Source organism: Solanum verrucosum, unplaced genomic scaffold (assembly GCF_900185275.1).
Source record: "Solanum verrucosum unplaced genomic scaffold, falcon-dt-bn FXZP01000032.1, whole genome shotgun sequence".
NCBI lineage: Eukaryota > Viridiplantae > Streptophyta > Magnoliopsida > Solanales > Solanaceae > Solanum > Solanum verrucosum.
Genome location: NW_026020569.1, coordinates 779505 through 795319, shown reverse-complemented (window position 1 = coordinate 795319; position 15815 = coordinate 779505). Strand labels below are relative to the sequence as shown.

Here is a 15815-nt window from a genome sequence, read left to right as displayed (position 1 = left end):
GTACCCATTTCATAGACACATTAATCATTTAAAATATGTTACACACTTCAATTATACACATTAGACATAATAAGTTGTAAGACCTCGTACATGTTCCTATTAATGTTGATGTGTATAATTTAAAATAGAAGGAATGTTTAATGTGATTAACTTAGAGGTTTGTGAACAGGCGCAAACACTTCTTCAAAATATGAGTAAAAAATGTCTCATAAAAACACTTTATCTTATGTTTAAATACTGAATGAAAAATAATATAATTTGAATTGTGTCTAAATAAAATTTAATTACAAATATAAAGGATTGGCAATATATTCAACCTTAAAATAATTATTTCATAAGAACATTATTTCTACTTATTATTATGGATAGCTATATATAGTTAACTTTGTTTATGTAAAAGTATATTTTTTTACCCACACAACATTTTTTACTACTTTTATGATTGATTGCTTGGGGAAGAGGGGCATTATGAATGTACTTTAATTGATTCCACTATGGAGTAGCACACTATAATATGTTGTTTGGAGTAGTTAAAAATAACATGATTTTACACGCTTCATGAGACTGTCATTCCAAAGAAACAAACTTATATATATTTTATATAAAAGAGAAAAGTAGTACTATAATAGTTGATAAAGCTAAAGCTGCCCACCTCCATCCTTTCATGCTCCCTAAACATCATTGATAAGAATTTCAATTTGTTGTGGGTGGACAATATCATGCATCTCTCCTTTTCTTGCTTACCTTTTCCTTTTCTTTCCAATTTTAAAAAATTAAACAATAATAATCAAATTACTTTTCTCACCTTTTGAGTATTTTCTCCATATATGCATATTTGAAAATATTAGTTGCCAAAAGGATAACGTGTGTGTTTTGGGGTACTAGGTAACCATTATTTGGTTTTGGCATTATTTTATTTAATAGAAGTTTTTGCATGATTTTGCCCATAAATATGATATTTTAAATTTTTTGTCTCTGCTACTCATTTAATAAAAATTTGTGGATCAAATTACTTTTATTGATCTATGATCTAATTTCGCTAGACATAAGTTTAGAGAAATTTTATCTCGCGCTCGATACAAGTTTTGCAGAAATTAAGTTCTGCGGCATAAAATGTGTAGTATTTCTATGAACTAATTATAATTTCGCTAGGCATTAGTTTAGAAAAAAATTTGTCTTGTTGATCATATATATAAGTTTTGAACATAAAAGTTTAAGTTGTGGGTATTTACTTGAACTTTTGCCTTTATCAACATAAGTTCTTTAACTAGGATTAAGCATAAAACGTGATATATTTTAAAAGCATAATTTATATCATATGATACGAAAATATAAATGTTCAACTAAAATTATCTGTTATTTTGGTAGCAAAGATATTTTCTATCACTTACTTTTTATTTAAAATACTGAAGGGAAATAATTAATAACCACCCCACCCCAAACTAGAGACATTTGTGAATGGTCTTATTAATATTCTTAACAAAGAAACAAAGGGAAAGTGCAAATTATGTAATGGGAGTCTGTACACTGCTGACGTGATCGTTTTGTATACTGCTGCTTGTACGTATTGCTTCGTTAATTGGACCAGTCAATATTTGCTGAGGGTAAAACATGTTCCTATCTTTCACATTTTTTCGTTTGATTTAGGTATTACTATGTTAATAATGCTAAAATAAAATATAAAGTTAATAGATTAAATATCATATAATTAAAATAATTCAATTGAGTTCACTGTACTCTTTTGTTAACCTTACCTAATTGGTACTCAAATTAAAGTAGTAGTACATATATATATACTTTGCTTGTTCTTTCTTACTATGTTGTTTTTCTTTTTCATCAAGATTCTTATTTTTTGTCTGCTTCCATGCACATAATTGGAACCTAAAGTTTGTAAACTTGTATATTTTTTTACTTTTCTTTTTTACCCTTTTCACTTTTTTTCTTTTATTTCCCTTTACTTTACCCTATTGATTCAAAATAAAAGTTGTAGAAGTCATGGTGAAAGTGGAGGAAAAGTAAATATGAAGAATAATGCATTTTTCCTAGCTACTTTTTTTTCCCTCCTACATTATCCAAACAGACTGTGAGAACTATTACTCAAAGAATTTATTTCTTTTATTTATTCTAGTTTTTCCTTTTTCCTTATAGTTTATTTGTCAGAATTTTGTTTTAATTAATGGAAAATGAGAACCTACACTGTATTCTAATGTGATGATCACAAATTTAAATGAACCAATAAAAGAATAGATACTTTCAACCGTTTACTTTCTTTTTTCGTTTGGACACTAAAGAAAAGATGTGGGTACGTCCAAGAATGAACAAGGGGAAGAATTACTGAAAGAATATGAGTTGTGGCTAACACCCAAACTCAAGGCATAAAAAAAGCATTCTCTTATGGGATTAAGTGCCGTTTGGATTAATTTATTTTTAGGTGTTTTTGACTTTTGAGTAGTTTTTAGTTTTGGAAGTGTTTGGAAAAGTTATAAAGTGTTTTTAAGCATTCATTTTTTGGGCCAAAATAATTTTAAAATAAGTCAAAAATCGGGTACCATCTACTTATGACTTTTACCTTTTGACTTATAAGTTACTTTTTTTAAGTCCACCCAAACAGACCACCTCGACCTAATTCTTGACTAGCACATCAACTTTCTAACAAAATGCCTACGATTGAAAATCACTGTCATAGCAAGATTCAAATTCAAATTCAAATTGGTTTCTATGCCTGATCAGGGAGACCAAGACTATTGTATTCGTGTTAGTAGTCCAACAAAGAGGCAAAGTAATGATATCTTAATTTCCATTATGAACAACACTTTTCACCTGTTTCTTCCCCGTGTTCACTAGCCCTCCTGTCCCGAACGAAGAGAGGGCAAAAAAGTGTCATTGTAGCCTCATAACATGCATGCTTCTAGCTAGCCATATTTGTTATGTAACAATAAAACAAGCTAACAAAATTATGAACGGAAACTAGCAATTCGTACTATATTGAAAAGGTTCACGAGACATAACATAGAAAAATAATAATATTAAGAAAGGCATATTGATGGCAAGTTTTATTCATTCCCTTTTGGTATAATTAGGTGTATGTGAAGAGAAGAAGTGTATAAGCAAGAGCCAATTTTATGAAATGGATAGAAACACATGCAAGGAAATGGACCAACAGCATTGTAACAATAGGAATATGAATTGACTAAACGTGTGAAGAAGAAAAAACATATAATACTATACTATATAGTCGACAAAAGGAAAATAGATATGAATTAAGAGGAATTTGAATCACAGCTGGATCTATTGTCTCTTTCTTTGTTCACTACTATATTCTTACTTGCTTGCTTCAAAGTTGGGACCATTATATTTAGCATTCTAATCAAACATTTTCATATTCTTCTCAAAACATACTTCATCTCGAACAAAATCCATAAATAAAAATAATTATAATACATGTGATACACTTAATATATATACACTAGTGTTGATTACAAATTGTTAAGGCTTTGTAATCGCAACAATTTTTTTTTAAAAAAAATCCGTAAATACAAATACGTAATTACCTAGGTTTGATCAGATATAAATATATATTCAAGTACACACATACCAAAAAAAAACAGGGGCAAAGCTAAGGATCAAAACTTTACGGGTTTGATCGAATCTAATAGCTTTGGTCCGAACTCTATATTTGTGATCTTAAGAATTATTCACTCTATATACACAAATTACATTAGTTTATAACTCAATAACTTAATAGAATTATAATCACGATATATATAAGTAACCTTTGCTGCACCTCAGCTGCCAAAAATATGTATGTATAATAGCACCATATAATTTGTCAAAAAGATATAATGAGTATATAAAAATTTACACGCCAGACAATTTAAAACTTGCACTCTGATTTCTACTCCTCTGCTTTCATATTAATTTTTAATTTTCGAATTCATTAATTCTTTTGCCTTTGGTACTAAAGTGGTCGATCGAATATATTCTTAAGGAAAGAAAATGGCATTTTCTATTTCTTAGAAGTAAAAATGAATATCTCAAACAATACATAAAATTAAAAATAAATTTATAAAAGGCTATAAAACTAAATCTCCCGAAACTAAAGGCTTGGAACGTTAGTAAGTAGTGGTCCTTCTTCTTCGAAGCTTCCGCCTTCTCAATTTGAACCATACCTAAGTGGAAATTTCACTTTAGCAAAATTAATGAACTTTTCTTTTTGGCTTTATCTTTTTATCCTTAAATTCCCTTCTTCTGTTTTTTGAATACAAGACGTAAATAAAGAAACAACTGACAAACTAAAGAAAATTAAACATATAATTAGAGTTATGTTAGATTGATTAATTAGTCTTAACATTATATGTTTAATGGGTGAAGTCATGATGATCATGATTCAAATTACTTGAATTTGCACAGGCACCAACACGTCTTCACTGGTTTTGAAAATGTTTTTCTTGATTAATCATACTCTAGTATTTTTCACACACGTCGAGATCTATCAAAAGCAGTCTATCTACCCTACATAAGATGAGGGTAAATTATACGTACACTTTACTCTCTTCAGACTCCACTTGTGTCAAATCACGTTTGATCTGTTGTACATAAATTTCATAATTGACGGAAAATGCAAGCAACCCAAGATGGCTATATAGCTACATGAATTATTAAGATGGTACCAATAAATTGCAAAAGCATGCATGTCCCTCAAGTTTTTTTAGGTACACAAAAACGTGTATGTCCCTTAGCTTACACAAAATCGTACATATATGTCCCTTACACAAAAGGCTTATCGTCGTCGTTGCTCTTTCCTCTTCCTTTATTTGTTGATGTTTCACCAACAAAAAGAAAATGAAAGCATCAATAAAAATAATAAATTGATGTCTTTAATTAAATATAAGATAGAGATCGAAATTAGGACAAATATCACTTTTATCTTACTACTAAAATTAATTTGCTAACAAACTTCAAGATCAATGAGTTTAACTTAATACCTCATGTGGTGCTCAATTATATTTCTGCTGAAAATTATTACTCAAAAAAAAAATCAGTGTATGTTTAGACCAAAGTATATATATTAATAATTAATTAGATGAGTAATGAATAAACGAAAGGATATGTCCCACTAAATTAAATTTTCTGTATTAGAGAAGAGGTACTACAAGCAATTCACCTTATAGGGGATTGGTCTTGTATACTAAACTAAACTTGGCTAGAAAATTGCATCTTTAATATTCTTAATTAAACTTACTTTGCCCTAAATGTTCCAAATAATAGTAGCAAAGGTGGAGGAGTAGGTAAATGTAACAGCTATTAATCATGACAAGTTGGTGACAAAATTGTCTTATGTAGTGTAAGAACCTCACTTGTCTAGTGTCTACAAATTTGTGAAGCTAAATTCCAAAACTCCATTTGTAATATGACAAATAGAAGCCTCCAACTGAGATTTATTTTCACCGTCATATATTCTTGTATATAAATTAAATTACACTATAAAGTATTAATATACGCAGCTCAAATATATATTTGAAATATTGATGAGATGAAAAAAGAACAAAATTCATTAATATGTTTTGTTAGGTCATTCTCATCGCGTTTTGCTCATTGAAATGTCCCATTCACTCCCAACTAGAATCAGAATGGGAAAAAATTGTCTATGTAAATAAGTTGATATATAATTGGAAAGAATATATCAAGGTAATTAAATTCAAATTTTAATAGCAATATCTTGAGTACACTATAATAATTTAAAGAAGGAAAATAGAAAAAAGGCACAAAGTGACAATAAGGTCCATAAGGAGATTTGTCTGGTAGAGTATTGATGCATCATTTTCCTTCTTGGTACAATACTCCCAAACATCTTTAATGCGGTGTATAGACTAATCTCAATCTCTGTCCACCTTTATCCAACAAACAAATACTACTACTATTTCTATATATTAAAAATCTTTTTCTTCCCTTCTTTTTAACTGCTGATTAATATTTTTTTCTTTTTCTTGTACAACTCATGTTGGTGGGGACTTTAATTTCTTCTGTAATGTGAAATACCGGTACAGAAGACCACAAAGTAGTCTAAAGTTCCTTAGAAATATCACGAGATTCATGAACTTAGAATAGTGAAATAATGATGACGTCTCCAATTTAGAGGGAAAAATAATGTTCAAGTGAATATGCGACACATTAAAAAACAAAGGATGAAATTAGAGATCTCGAATTTTAATGACTTTGAAAACAAATAAACTTATAGTAAAGAATGTTCTCTTTTAATGGGTCCAACATAATGTATATCTAAATTAGTCGAACCAATGAGTATAATAGTAGAATAAGTCATCAACATGGCTATAAATGTCAACTGACGCCATCTCTCTTTGATAATTGACCCAAGGAGAAAACACGAAATAGTATTCCCTGAATAGCCTAAATTTACAACGTTTTAAATTTAGTCGCCTCAGAATCAAAGTTGTAAAGATGGGTTTGAAGTTATAACTTCAGAAGAAGAAGCGGGGGAGGTTGTAAACTGTGAAGTATGGCTAAACTTCAAATAAGTTATAAAATGGGCCATGTTTTAAACAGTGTCATCACAAGCGGATACCTGGTGCCATTCCTACCAAAGAAAGGAAAATAAATTATTACACCAAGCCCAGAAGCCCATTTCCAAAGCCACTACAGAAAAGCTTCATGCAGGGGATGAGGAGAAGCTCAAGCTGAGAAATTCCGATGAAATCAAGCAACGCAACAAAGGGCACTTGTAGATACACATGGAAAGACAAAAATACCCCTCGCTGAAGCAGTTATGTTCGAAGAAGAGACATGTGCAATAGCAGAGAAGAACTAAGATTTTTATCATATTCCTCTTCAAGATGGACCAAATAGACATTCCCATGTTGGAACAAAAAAAATTTAGATGAATTATAAGAATAGGGCCAACAAAAACTTGGGTTTGTTAATGTAGCACAATAATTGCAGTGATCCAAAAGTATCTAGAGATGAAAGAAATGAAAAACTTCAGAGTTGGATTCAATTGAAATAGCAAACCCTTGTAATCATGAAATTCTCCAAGGTCATCAAACAAAAATTTACAAAGTGAAGACAATAATAAACTTCAACAGACATTTAACTTTAAGAGCATGGCTACGAGTTGAAGGAACATGAAATTCTCCAAGGTAGTTTACATAATCCAGTAAAGTCAGAATTAAGACAATATGTATGATGGATCCAATAGACTAGACCAATTACAGGTCCCTTTTTCCTCAAGCCTACTCAGAGAACCATAAAATGAACAACTCAGTGGAGTCAGTAACTTTTATGAAGGTAACATGATGAAGTGTTCACCCATAACTTTGATGAGTCCAATGCAACTATGTTTTATTGTGTCGATTAAATTCACCAAGTGAACTCTAATTGGAAAATGGTTTCTAAGGGATTAAGCCCCAATATTTAAAGAAAGCAGAGACGGTTGCAAACTTTCATAAGAAAACATTAGGAAAAAATGTCCAAACATGTTGCAGCACAAAAAAACTAGACGACGTATCCATCTGAGCCTATGCAGTCACAGGAATAGTGGCAGTTGCTTTCTGGGGTTTCTTGGAACAAAAAAGATTCAAAACATCTGCATGGTTCCTAATGTATCTCGGACATATTGCAAGGAAGTCCTGTGCTTCACTTCGCCTTCCTGCTTTAAAGTATGCTTCAAACAAATTAAGAAACACAGAAGTTGATGGAAGTTTCTTCAGGGTCACTGCTGCAGTAAATTCAAGTGCATCATCAGCACTTCCAGTCTTCGAAAGGTACTTGATGAAGGGATCCAGAAAAGGTGGGTAATCTTGACTTTTCATCAAATGTAGAACATCCAGAGCTTCCTCAAAACCTCGTTGGGCCAATAATTTTCCTATCAAGAACTTATATGTGGTATGCCACACATGTAGTTCTTTCTCATTGACCATCTTCTCAACAAGATTGAATGCATGAATCGCTCTTCTCTTGCGGCAGTGCAAGGACACTAAGAGCTCTAAAGCATACCCAGCATGGGATGACCCTTCCTTTTCGATCATCATTTCAAATGCTTCTGAAGCTTTAGCCAGATCACCCGCTTCACAGTATCCTTCAATTAAAGATGTCCATGTTTTAGAATTTGGAGTAGAGACAGTTGATTCTATATAATTCATAAACTCATTGGATTCCTTATCCTTCCCACCACTACCCAAATTAAAAGCAATTTTCCTCTGCTGATTATGACTAGGTGTGAAACCAGCATCCCCCATTGCTTTCAATATCTTGTTACATTCGCCAAATCTATCAACACTGGTCAAAGACTTGAGAATGGCATCGAGGTTAGCACTAGTCAATGAATTGCCACTTTCTGTGAAGACCCTTAAAACTTTTGAGAACAATTCCAAATCAAGCTCCTTGCTAACAACTATTTTCTTCAATAGAAAAGTGCAGTCCTCCGAGGATGGCTTGTTTATGCCAACCATTGCAAACTCATATAAGTCTGCGGCATCCTTAATCATTTTCCTCTTAACAAAGTTATCCAGAACCCTAATATATGTTTCTTTTTCCATTTCAAATCCTGCAGTTCTCATTTCATCAACTAACTTCCAGAACTTCTCACAGAACTCTTCCCTACCTAAGACCCTTGCGATAGCATTAAATGTCTGCTCATTGTGTTTAAATAGACCACTCTCTTCAATCCACCTAAAGTATATCAAAGCCTTATTAGTTTCACATTCAAGCTTCTCTAAAACCATACTGATCAATTCACTCGAGAACTCGAATTTTGACTCTCGCAGCTGCTTTTCCACATCATCTCCCCATACATTTCCTCGAATCAATTTGCAAACCCTAGAACAAACTTCCTCACTCGAATTGTTGGCCAGCTCAGAACTATACAACTTTTTTAGCTTCTCCAGGTTGCCGCTCAGCTTCTCCTTCTCAAATCTCTCAATAGCCCGATTAAACGTACCCCTGGACACTCCATACCCTTTACTTTTCATGATTTCAACCATAATCCAAAACTCCTTGACAAACCCATTAGACCCCAATATCCCCAACATATAATTATACACCTTTGAACTCAACCTATCGCTCTCATTCTCCTTAACCCAGTTAAAAAACTTACGTGCCGCATCAGGGGCGGTATTAAAGCTCCTTAACGCCCTTATAACCAAATCATGCGTGACAGTAACATTATTAGACACTAAATCAAGCTTAATTTCTTCATTACTCCGGTTTGGTTTAGAGAAAATACCAGTTAATACAGCGATTTGATCTGAATCTTTGGGTTCGACAGCCAATTCAGATGTGGAGAAACTACGAACGGTGAGTGATTGGTAAGGGAGCATGTGAGATGCACGTGAGTAGATAGTTGAAGAAGCGATAGAACTAACAGATCGATTTACCTGAAACGGAGATTGATTGATGAGGTGCCTGGAAATGTGAGGCTGAGCTAGAGAATGGTGCCGGAGAAGAAGGAGAAGCCATCGCTGTTGATTTCGCATTCTTCTTGGTAGATTCCGATTGCTTAATTGATCAAAACTGAAGAGAGTTTCGGCTGGTTTTTTGGGAATGAACAAAGAGGATTTTGGTAGGGTTTTAGGGATGAGAAGAGAAAACTCAGATGGAATGAGTTCGAACAGATTCGGGTCAAATGGAGTGTATCCAAGATCCGAAATGTTGTTTTTTAGATTTGGATTAATTAGGGTTATGGTCCTAGAAAATTGATTTCTTTTAAATTGGAAATCGACACATATATACAAATACCAACGTTAACAATTTTTACCGATATTTTAATACAAGTATAATTTAGAGACATCCTATCAAATTTGATTTTATAATAATTTTACTTTTAAATGAGTTATGTCGATTAATTTTGTCACTTATTATTGAGTTAGATCAACGCAAATTATTTTATTAATAATACAAATGAGAGTGTAAATTATTAATCAATTTTGATAAACATTTACCCAAAAGCTTATATGAATTATTCTAATTTATAATAAAGTCTTATTTATGTACAATTTCAGATTTTCATTCAAGTAAACATAAGAAAATGCATTTTTTTTTCTCTTTCCTTTGATTTTTCAACTATGCATAAGTCCACATGCAAATTCTAATGTTTTATTAGTAATGATTTTTATGGCTTCAAACCATTCAAACAATTATCAAGAAATTATTGTATAAAATTATTGAATTATATTTTGCTTTGATCCTGATTTTGTTATTCGGATATTTTTTAAAATCAGAAATATCAATTCTTCCATTTCTTTTTTTTCATTTAAGCTGATATAATTGTGTGCTAACAAGCTTTTCATCAATTATAATCTTAGCGTTCATGCTCGTTATAAAAAATAGAAATAAATAATTTTACAAAAAAATGCTACCAAAACAAATTATTTCGGTTGAAATACATTATTTCTTATTAACAAATAGAGTTTGTAAAAATTGACCATGGATAAGTTAACCATCGATGTAAAGGATATTAGCTTTGTAGTATTTATTTTGCAAATATGAAAAGCACTTTTTAGGTAACTTAAAATAATTGCAAAATTTAAAAAACAATTTTAAAAATGGTGTTGAAGTTGCAACTTTAAAAAATACATTCACCCAATGTTTGTAGAATTAAAAACAGAATTTTAGAAAGAAAAAATTACCTTCGAAAAAAAAACACTTGTTTGACATAAAAGGAAACTTTAGTTATCTTTATGCTACAATATGATGTGAGCAAGGTTTGATAATTGTTGAAATATTCTATATTAATTATTTCATGTACATTACGATATGATAATATTTTTTTAATCCAAAATATTAAATATTTTTTCATTTTTTGGTGTCCAAAACTTTAATTTAATTGAACTTTGATTAATCATCTTATATCTAGTCTTTCCATAATTTAGGAGACAAATTGCATTTTAATTTTCAATATTATCACATGATTCATGAACGTCTAACTTAAAATTTAGGAGCTAAATTATATTTCTTTGATGCGATGTAGCTTGAAAGATTGATAAAATTTGACTTCGATAAATTGAAAGCATTAAATAAATTAAAACAATAAAATTATTATCATATCATCTCGGAATTGAAAAGTTTAGAGATTCAACAAAATTAAACACTTTTATTAAATTAAAAGAAGAAAAGAAATACTAAGAAAGTTGTGGCAATGTGACCTATACACAACTTTTTTTTTATTCTTCTTTAATTCACAAATAAGAATCCTCTAAAAAAAATACTCAATCCTAAATAAGAAAAATTGCTTTCCTAATTTGAAATAACAATAAAATTTCAAATTATTTTAGAGGGGATTTAGAAAAAGAGCCAATATGGCTGCAATTGAAATTAGGATTTCATTTGTTCAAGCCAGTGGCATTTTTAACTGCCTCTGCCGCTCCTTGTGCTTTGGCCTGCACTTGTTGTCCCGCCTACAAAATTATCAATCAAATATAACACAAACACATTACTTTTTGATCTTATGAATAGCTAAATAAATTATAAGAATAAGACTTTAGTGATGTGTATATATATAACGATATATTAATGATCAAACCTCTTGAAGTGATTCCTTAGCAGACTGTGCAATATTGGCAGCACTGTTCATCATGTGATTACCTTTTTCCTATCACATAATAATATATATCACGTGTCATCAGAGACAAAGCTACACGATCCAAACATAGAGAATGAATTCTACTTGTTTGAGTCATACATGTTGATATGGCAATCTTCTTCTTTTTTTCTCTCTTCAAACTCACTCATAAAAATTTATATTTTTTGCAATTATCTACAAGTATGCTAATGAAAAAGTAAATGTGTAAATATTTATAGCATATAGATTACCTGGGCTTGACCCTTGGCTTGACCAGCTTGGTAGCTCAAATTCTGGGAGTTATCCATGATTTTGTGATTAAAATTGAGTAACTAGTGTTACAAACTCAGAAAAATTAAACTATTTTTCAAAGAACTTAAAATTGCTTGTTGATGTACTTGTTTTAGAAAGTTTGGGGTATTTATAGATCTTGAAATCCATTCAGTGCTTGACATTTGTTAATTTTGGTTGAAGGGTAAGACATCTAGGCCTCAATATGGGGAAGAAGTTGCATAAACTTAGTTTATTTTGAGGTTAATTATTTTGTGTATATTACAACAAAAATATATTCAATGAAATATGGATCTGAAAATGATAAAAAAAAAAAAAAACACACACACACAAATTTTATTAGTACTATTTTATGGAGATAGAGAGGTTTGTTTTGTGTGTGTATATTGTAATATGATAATATAACATATCCAAATGTTTAATATTTTTTCATTTTCTGATGTGCAAGACTTCAAATTGATTAAACTTTGATTAATTATTTATATATCTAGTCCTTCCATAATTTAATAGGAGACAAATTCCGTGATTTAGGAATGTCTAACTTCAAATTTTCAATATATATATAATATATAAAGTTATATATAAATAAAATGATGTAATATTTTTCTAAGGCTTTCAACTGCATTATTCTTTTTTGTTCTTTCGGCCTTTCTCATATTCAAATTAACTAATTCTTACATTTGGGTTAGGAACTAATCCAATTGCATTAAAAAAAATAAAATTGTCCTGTTCTAGTAGCGTCTCCTCTCTCCAGTGACCATTGATAGGATATTGTTAGTAGTTTCTACATATGCTATAGAGCTATTGGATTATATAAAAATAAATTACTTAATTTATTATAAATAATTATTTTATTAATGAAAAAATATTTATAAAAAAAACTTTTCACATGTCAATATTTATAATGAGTAATAATTTATACCTCTTTTAACTTTTTCTCTTTATAAAAGCACTTCACGTCATATATAGCTAATTAAATTTGTCAAATAACCTTTTAAAATAGTTGAGTGCTAAAACTATTCTAGTGATTCTTTATAGTGTTCAATCCAAATATATCAAATTTCAAGTATTAATTTATTTTGCAAAAATGAAAAGCATTTTAACGTAATTTAAAATATTTGCAAAACTTAAAAAACATTTTTTTTAATATGGTGTTGAAGTTGCAACTAAAAAGAATCTACATTTACTCAATGTTTGAAGAATTGAAAAACAGTTTTCTAGAAAGAAAAATTACTATTGGAAAAAAAACTTGTTTGATATAAAGGGGAACTCTAATTATCTTTATACGATAAAGTGATGAGAGCAAGGTTTGATAATGGTTGAAATATTCTACATTAATTATTTCATATATATTGCGATATAATGATATTTTTTATCCAAATATTTAATATTCTTTCATTTTCTGATGTTCAAAACTTCAAATTGACTGAACTTTGATTAATCATTCGTATATTTAGCCTTTTCATAATTTAATTTAATAGGAGACAAATTGCGTTTCAATTTGAATGTCTAACCTAAACTTTATAGCTGAAAAGATTGATAAAATTTAATTTCGATAAATTAAAGCATTAAAAAAATTAAAACAACAAAGTTATAACCATATTATCTCAGCAATCCAAAATTTGGAGATTCAACAAAATCAAACACTTTTATTAGATTAAAAGAAAGAAGAAATTAAGAAAGTTGTGACAATGTTACCTATACACAACCTTTTCTTTTTCTTCTTTAATTCAGAAATAAGAATCCTCTCAAGAATACTAAAATCCCAAATAAGAGAAATTGCTTTCCTAATTTGAAATAACAACAAAATTTCTAATTATTTTAGAGGGGATTAAAAAAAATAAGCCCATCTGGCTCTGCAATGGAGATCAGAATTTCATTTGTTTAAGCCAGTAGCATTTTTAACTGCATCTGCCGCTCCTTGTGCCTTGGCCTGCACTTGTTGTCCCGCCTACAAAATTATCAATCAAATATAACACAAACACATTTTTTTTTTAATCTTAAGAATAGCTAAAAATATATAAGAATAAAACTTTACTGACATGTACATATATAATGAAATTTCAGTGGACCAAACCTCTTGTAATGATTCCTTAGCAGACTGTGCAGCATTGGCAGCCCTGTCCATCATTTGGTTACTCTTTTCCTGTCATATAACAATATATATTAAGTGTCACTATGGGCAAAGGTACATAATCATTATATAGAGAACGAATTCTACTTGTTTGAGAATTGTAACACAAATAGACTATAAATAATTTTGTTTATATATACATAAATTGTTGAGTCCCTTTTTACATAAGGAAAATGCGCAAAGGTGATCCGAAAATTGCTTTTATATGTCGTAGGTTCAAGTCATACATATTGCTATGATAATTATTTTTTTTTCAAATCCACTCATTGAAATATCTAATTTCGACAATTATGTACAAACATGTTAAAGAAAAAGTGAATGTGCAAATAATTATAGCATATAGATTACCTGGGCTTGGCCCTTGGCTTGACCAGCTTGGTAGCTCAAATTCTGAGAGTTATCCATGGTTTTATGATTAAAATTTAGCAATTAGTGTTATAAACTCAGAAATCAAACTATTTTTGAAAGAAGTTGGAATTGCTTGTTGATGTATTGTTTTAGAAAAATTGGGGTATTTATAGATCTTGAAATCCATTCAGTGCTTGACATTTGTTAATCTTGGTCGAAGGGTAAGACATATTTCAGGCCTCAATATGGGGAAGAAGTTGCATAAACTTAGTCTATTTTGAGGTTAATTATTTTGTGTATATTATAACAATAGTATATTTAATAAAATCTGGATCTGAAAGTAGTAGAATTCACACAAATATTATCACACCATCTTATGGAGGTTGAAAGATTATTTATGATTTCAGGTATATTGAAAAATGATAATATTTCTTACCCACTTTTAATATTTTTTCTTTTTTGAAGTCCATGGCTTCAAATTGATTGAGCTTTGATTAATATCTTTAGATCTAAAGGTTATTTAATTGACTTATTTTAAGTGCTTTTAAGTTAAAATAGCTTTTAAACATTTTTAGAGTGGTTGAGTAAATTTAAAAAGTGCTTATAAGCACTTAGTTTTAACCTCAATATGTCACAATATTTATCATATGGTTTACTAACGTCTAACTTCAAATTTTCAATAAACACCTATATTTATATTTATATATATAGTATAAACTTCTATTTAATTAAGATGTTGTGACACTTTTTTATGGCCTACAATTTCATGTATCGTTTTTCTTCTTCTTTTGGCCTTGCTCATATTCAAATTAATTATTTATTATAAAAGTAAAATACTTATTTTATTTGTGAAAGAACATTTAAAACAAAAACTCTTCACATGTTAATATTTACAATGAGTAACTACTATCTGTGACTCACACCTCTGTAATTTTTGCTCTTTATAAAAAAAAATTTCTTTGTTCTTCTAATTTTTTGACCCTATCTTAATTATAAAATACAATATTTTTAATATTTTAAGTATTTTTTTATTATTTAATGTATTTCAAGAAGTAATTATCCATAATTCACATCTTTAATTTCTACTTTTAATAATATTAATAACTCCCATAATTTTCATATTCATAACCCTCAAATTTAAATTTTAAATTGTAAGTTTGTGAAATTTTATTGTATTCCTCTACTTTACATATATAAATTCATAGTTTGTTAATGGAGGCTCTCATTTAAGATTATCATTTTTATTCTTCGTCATTTTTGGCTTATAAATTAACTAACATATAACATGAAAAAAAATATAAATGCAAGAAATATTCCGTTCTCAAGTGTTACTTTTCTTTTCTATGTACCTGGCTTCACTTTCTTAATTTTAGCATTTTTTTGGGGTATGTACCATCATCTTTTTAGCAAGTATGATCAATAAAATTTTCAGGATGATGAACAATGTGCTGCTGATATGTGTTTTTTTTT

The 15815-nt window shown here is 29.7% G+C and overlaps 3 protein-coding genes across 3 annotated transcripts; all 3 read right to left on the bottom strand.

Annotated features, from left to right (window-relative positions):
• Window positions 1-7427: 7427 nt before the first annotated feature.
• LOC125810926 (pentatricopeptide repeat-containing protein At3g02490, mitochondrial-like) lies at window positions 7428-9632 on the bottom strand. The gene has a single exon (XM_049490428.1). It carries the CDS (start codon window positions 9486-9488, stop codon window positions 7533-7535), a length of 1956 nt encoding a protein of 651 aa, XP_049346385.1. The 5' UTR covers window positions 9489-9632; the 3' UTR covers window positions 7428-7532.
• A 1701-nt stretch (window positions 9633-11333) lies between these two features.
• On the bottom strand, window positions 11334-11880 carry LOC125811079 (stress-induced protein KIN2-like). The gene is made up of 3 exons (XM_049490572.1): window positions 11824-11880; window positions 11534-11602; window positions 11334-11408 (listed from the first exon to the last, which is right to left on the bottom strand). The coding sequence occupies exons 1-3, from the start codon at window positions 11878-11880 to the stop codon at window positions 11334-11336; spliced, it is 201 nt and encodes a 66-aa protein (XP_049346529.1).
• Window positions 11881-13492: 1612 nt separating this feature from the next.
• LOC125811078 (stress-induced protein KIN2-like) lies at window positions 13493-14610 on the bottom strand. Its single transcript, XM_049490571.1, has 3 exons — window positions 14346-14610; window positions 13941-14009; window positions 13493-13814 (listed from the first exon to the last, which is right to left on the bottom strand). The coding sequence occupies exons 1-3, from the start codon at window positions 14400-14402 to the stop codon at window positions 13740-13742; spliced, it is 201 nt and encodes a 66-aa protein (XP_049346528.1). The 5' UTR covers window positions 14403-14610; the 3' UTR covers window positions 13493-13739.
• Window positions 14611-15815: the final 1205 nt, after the last annotated feature.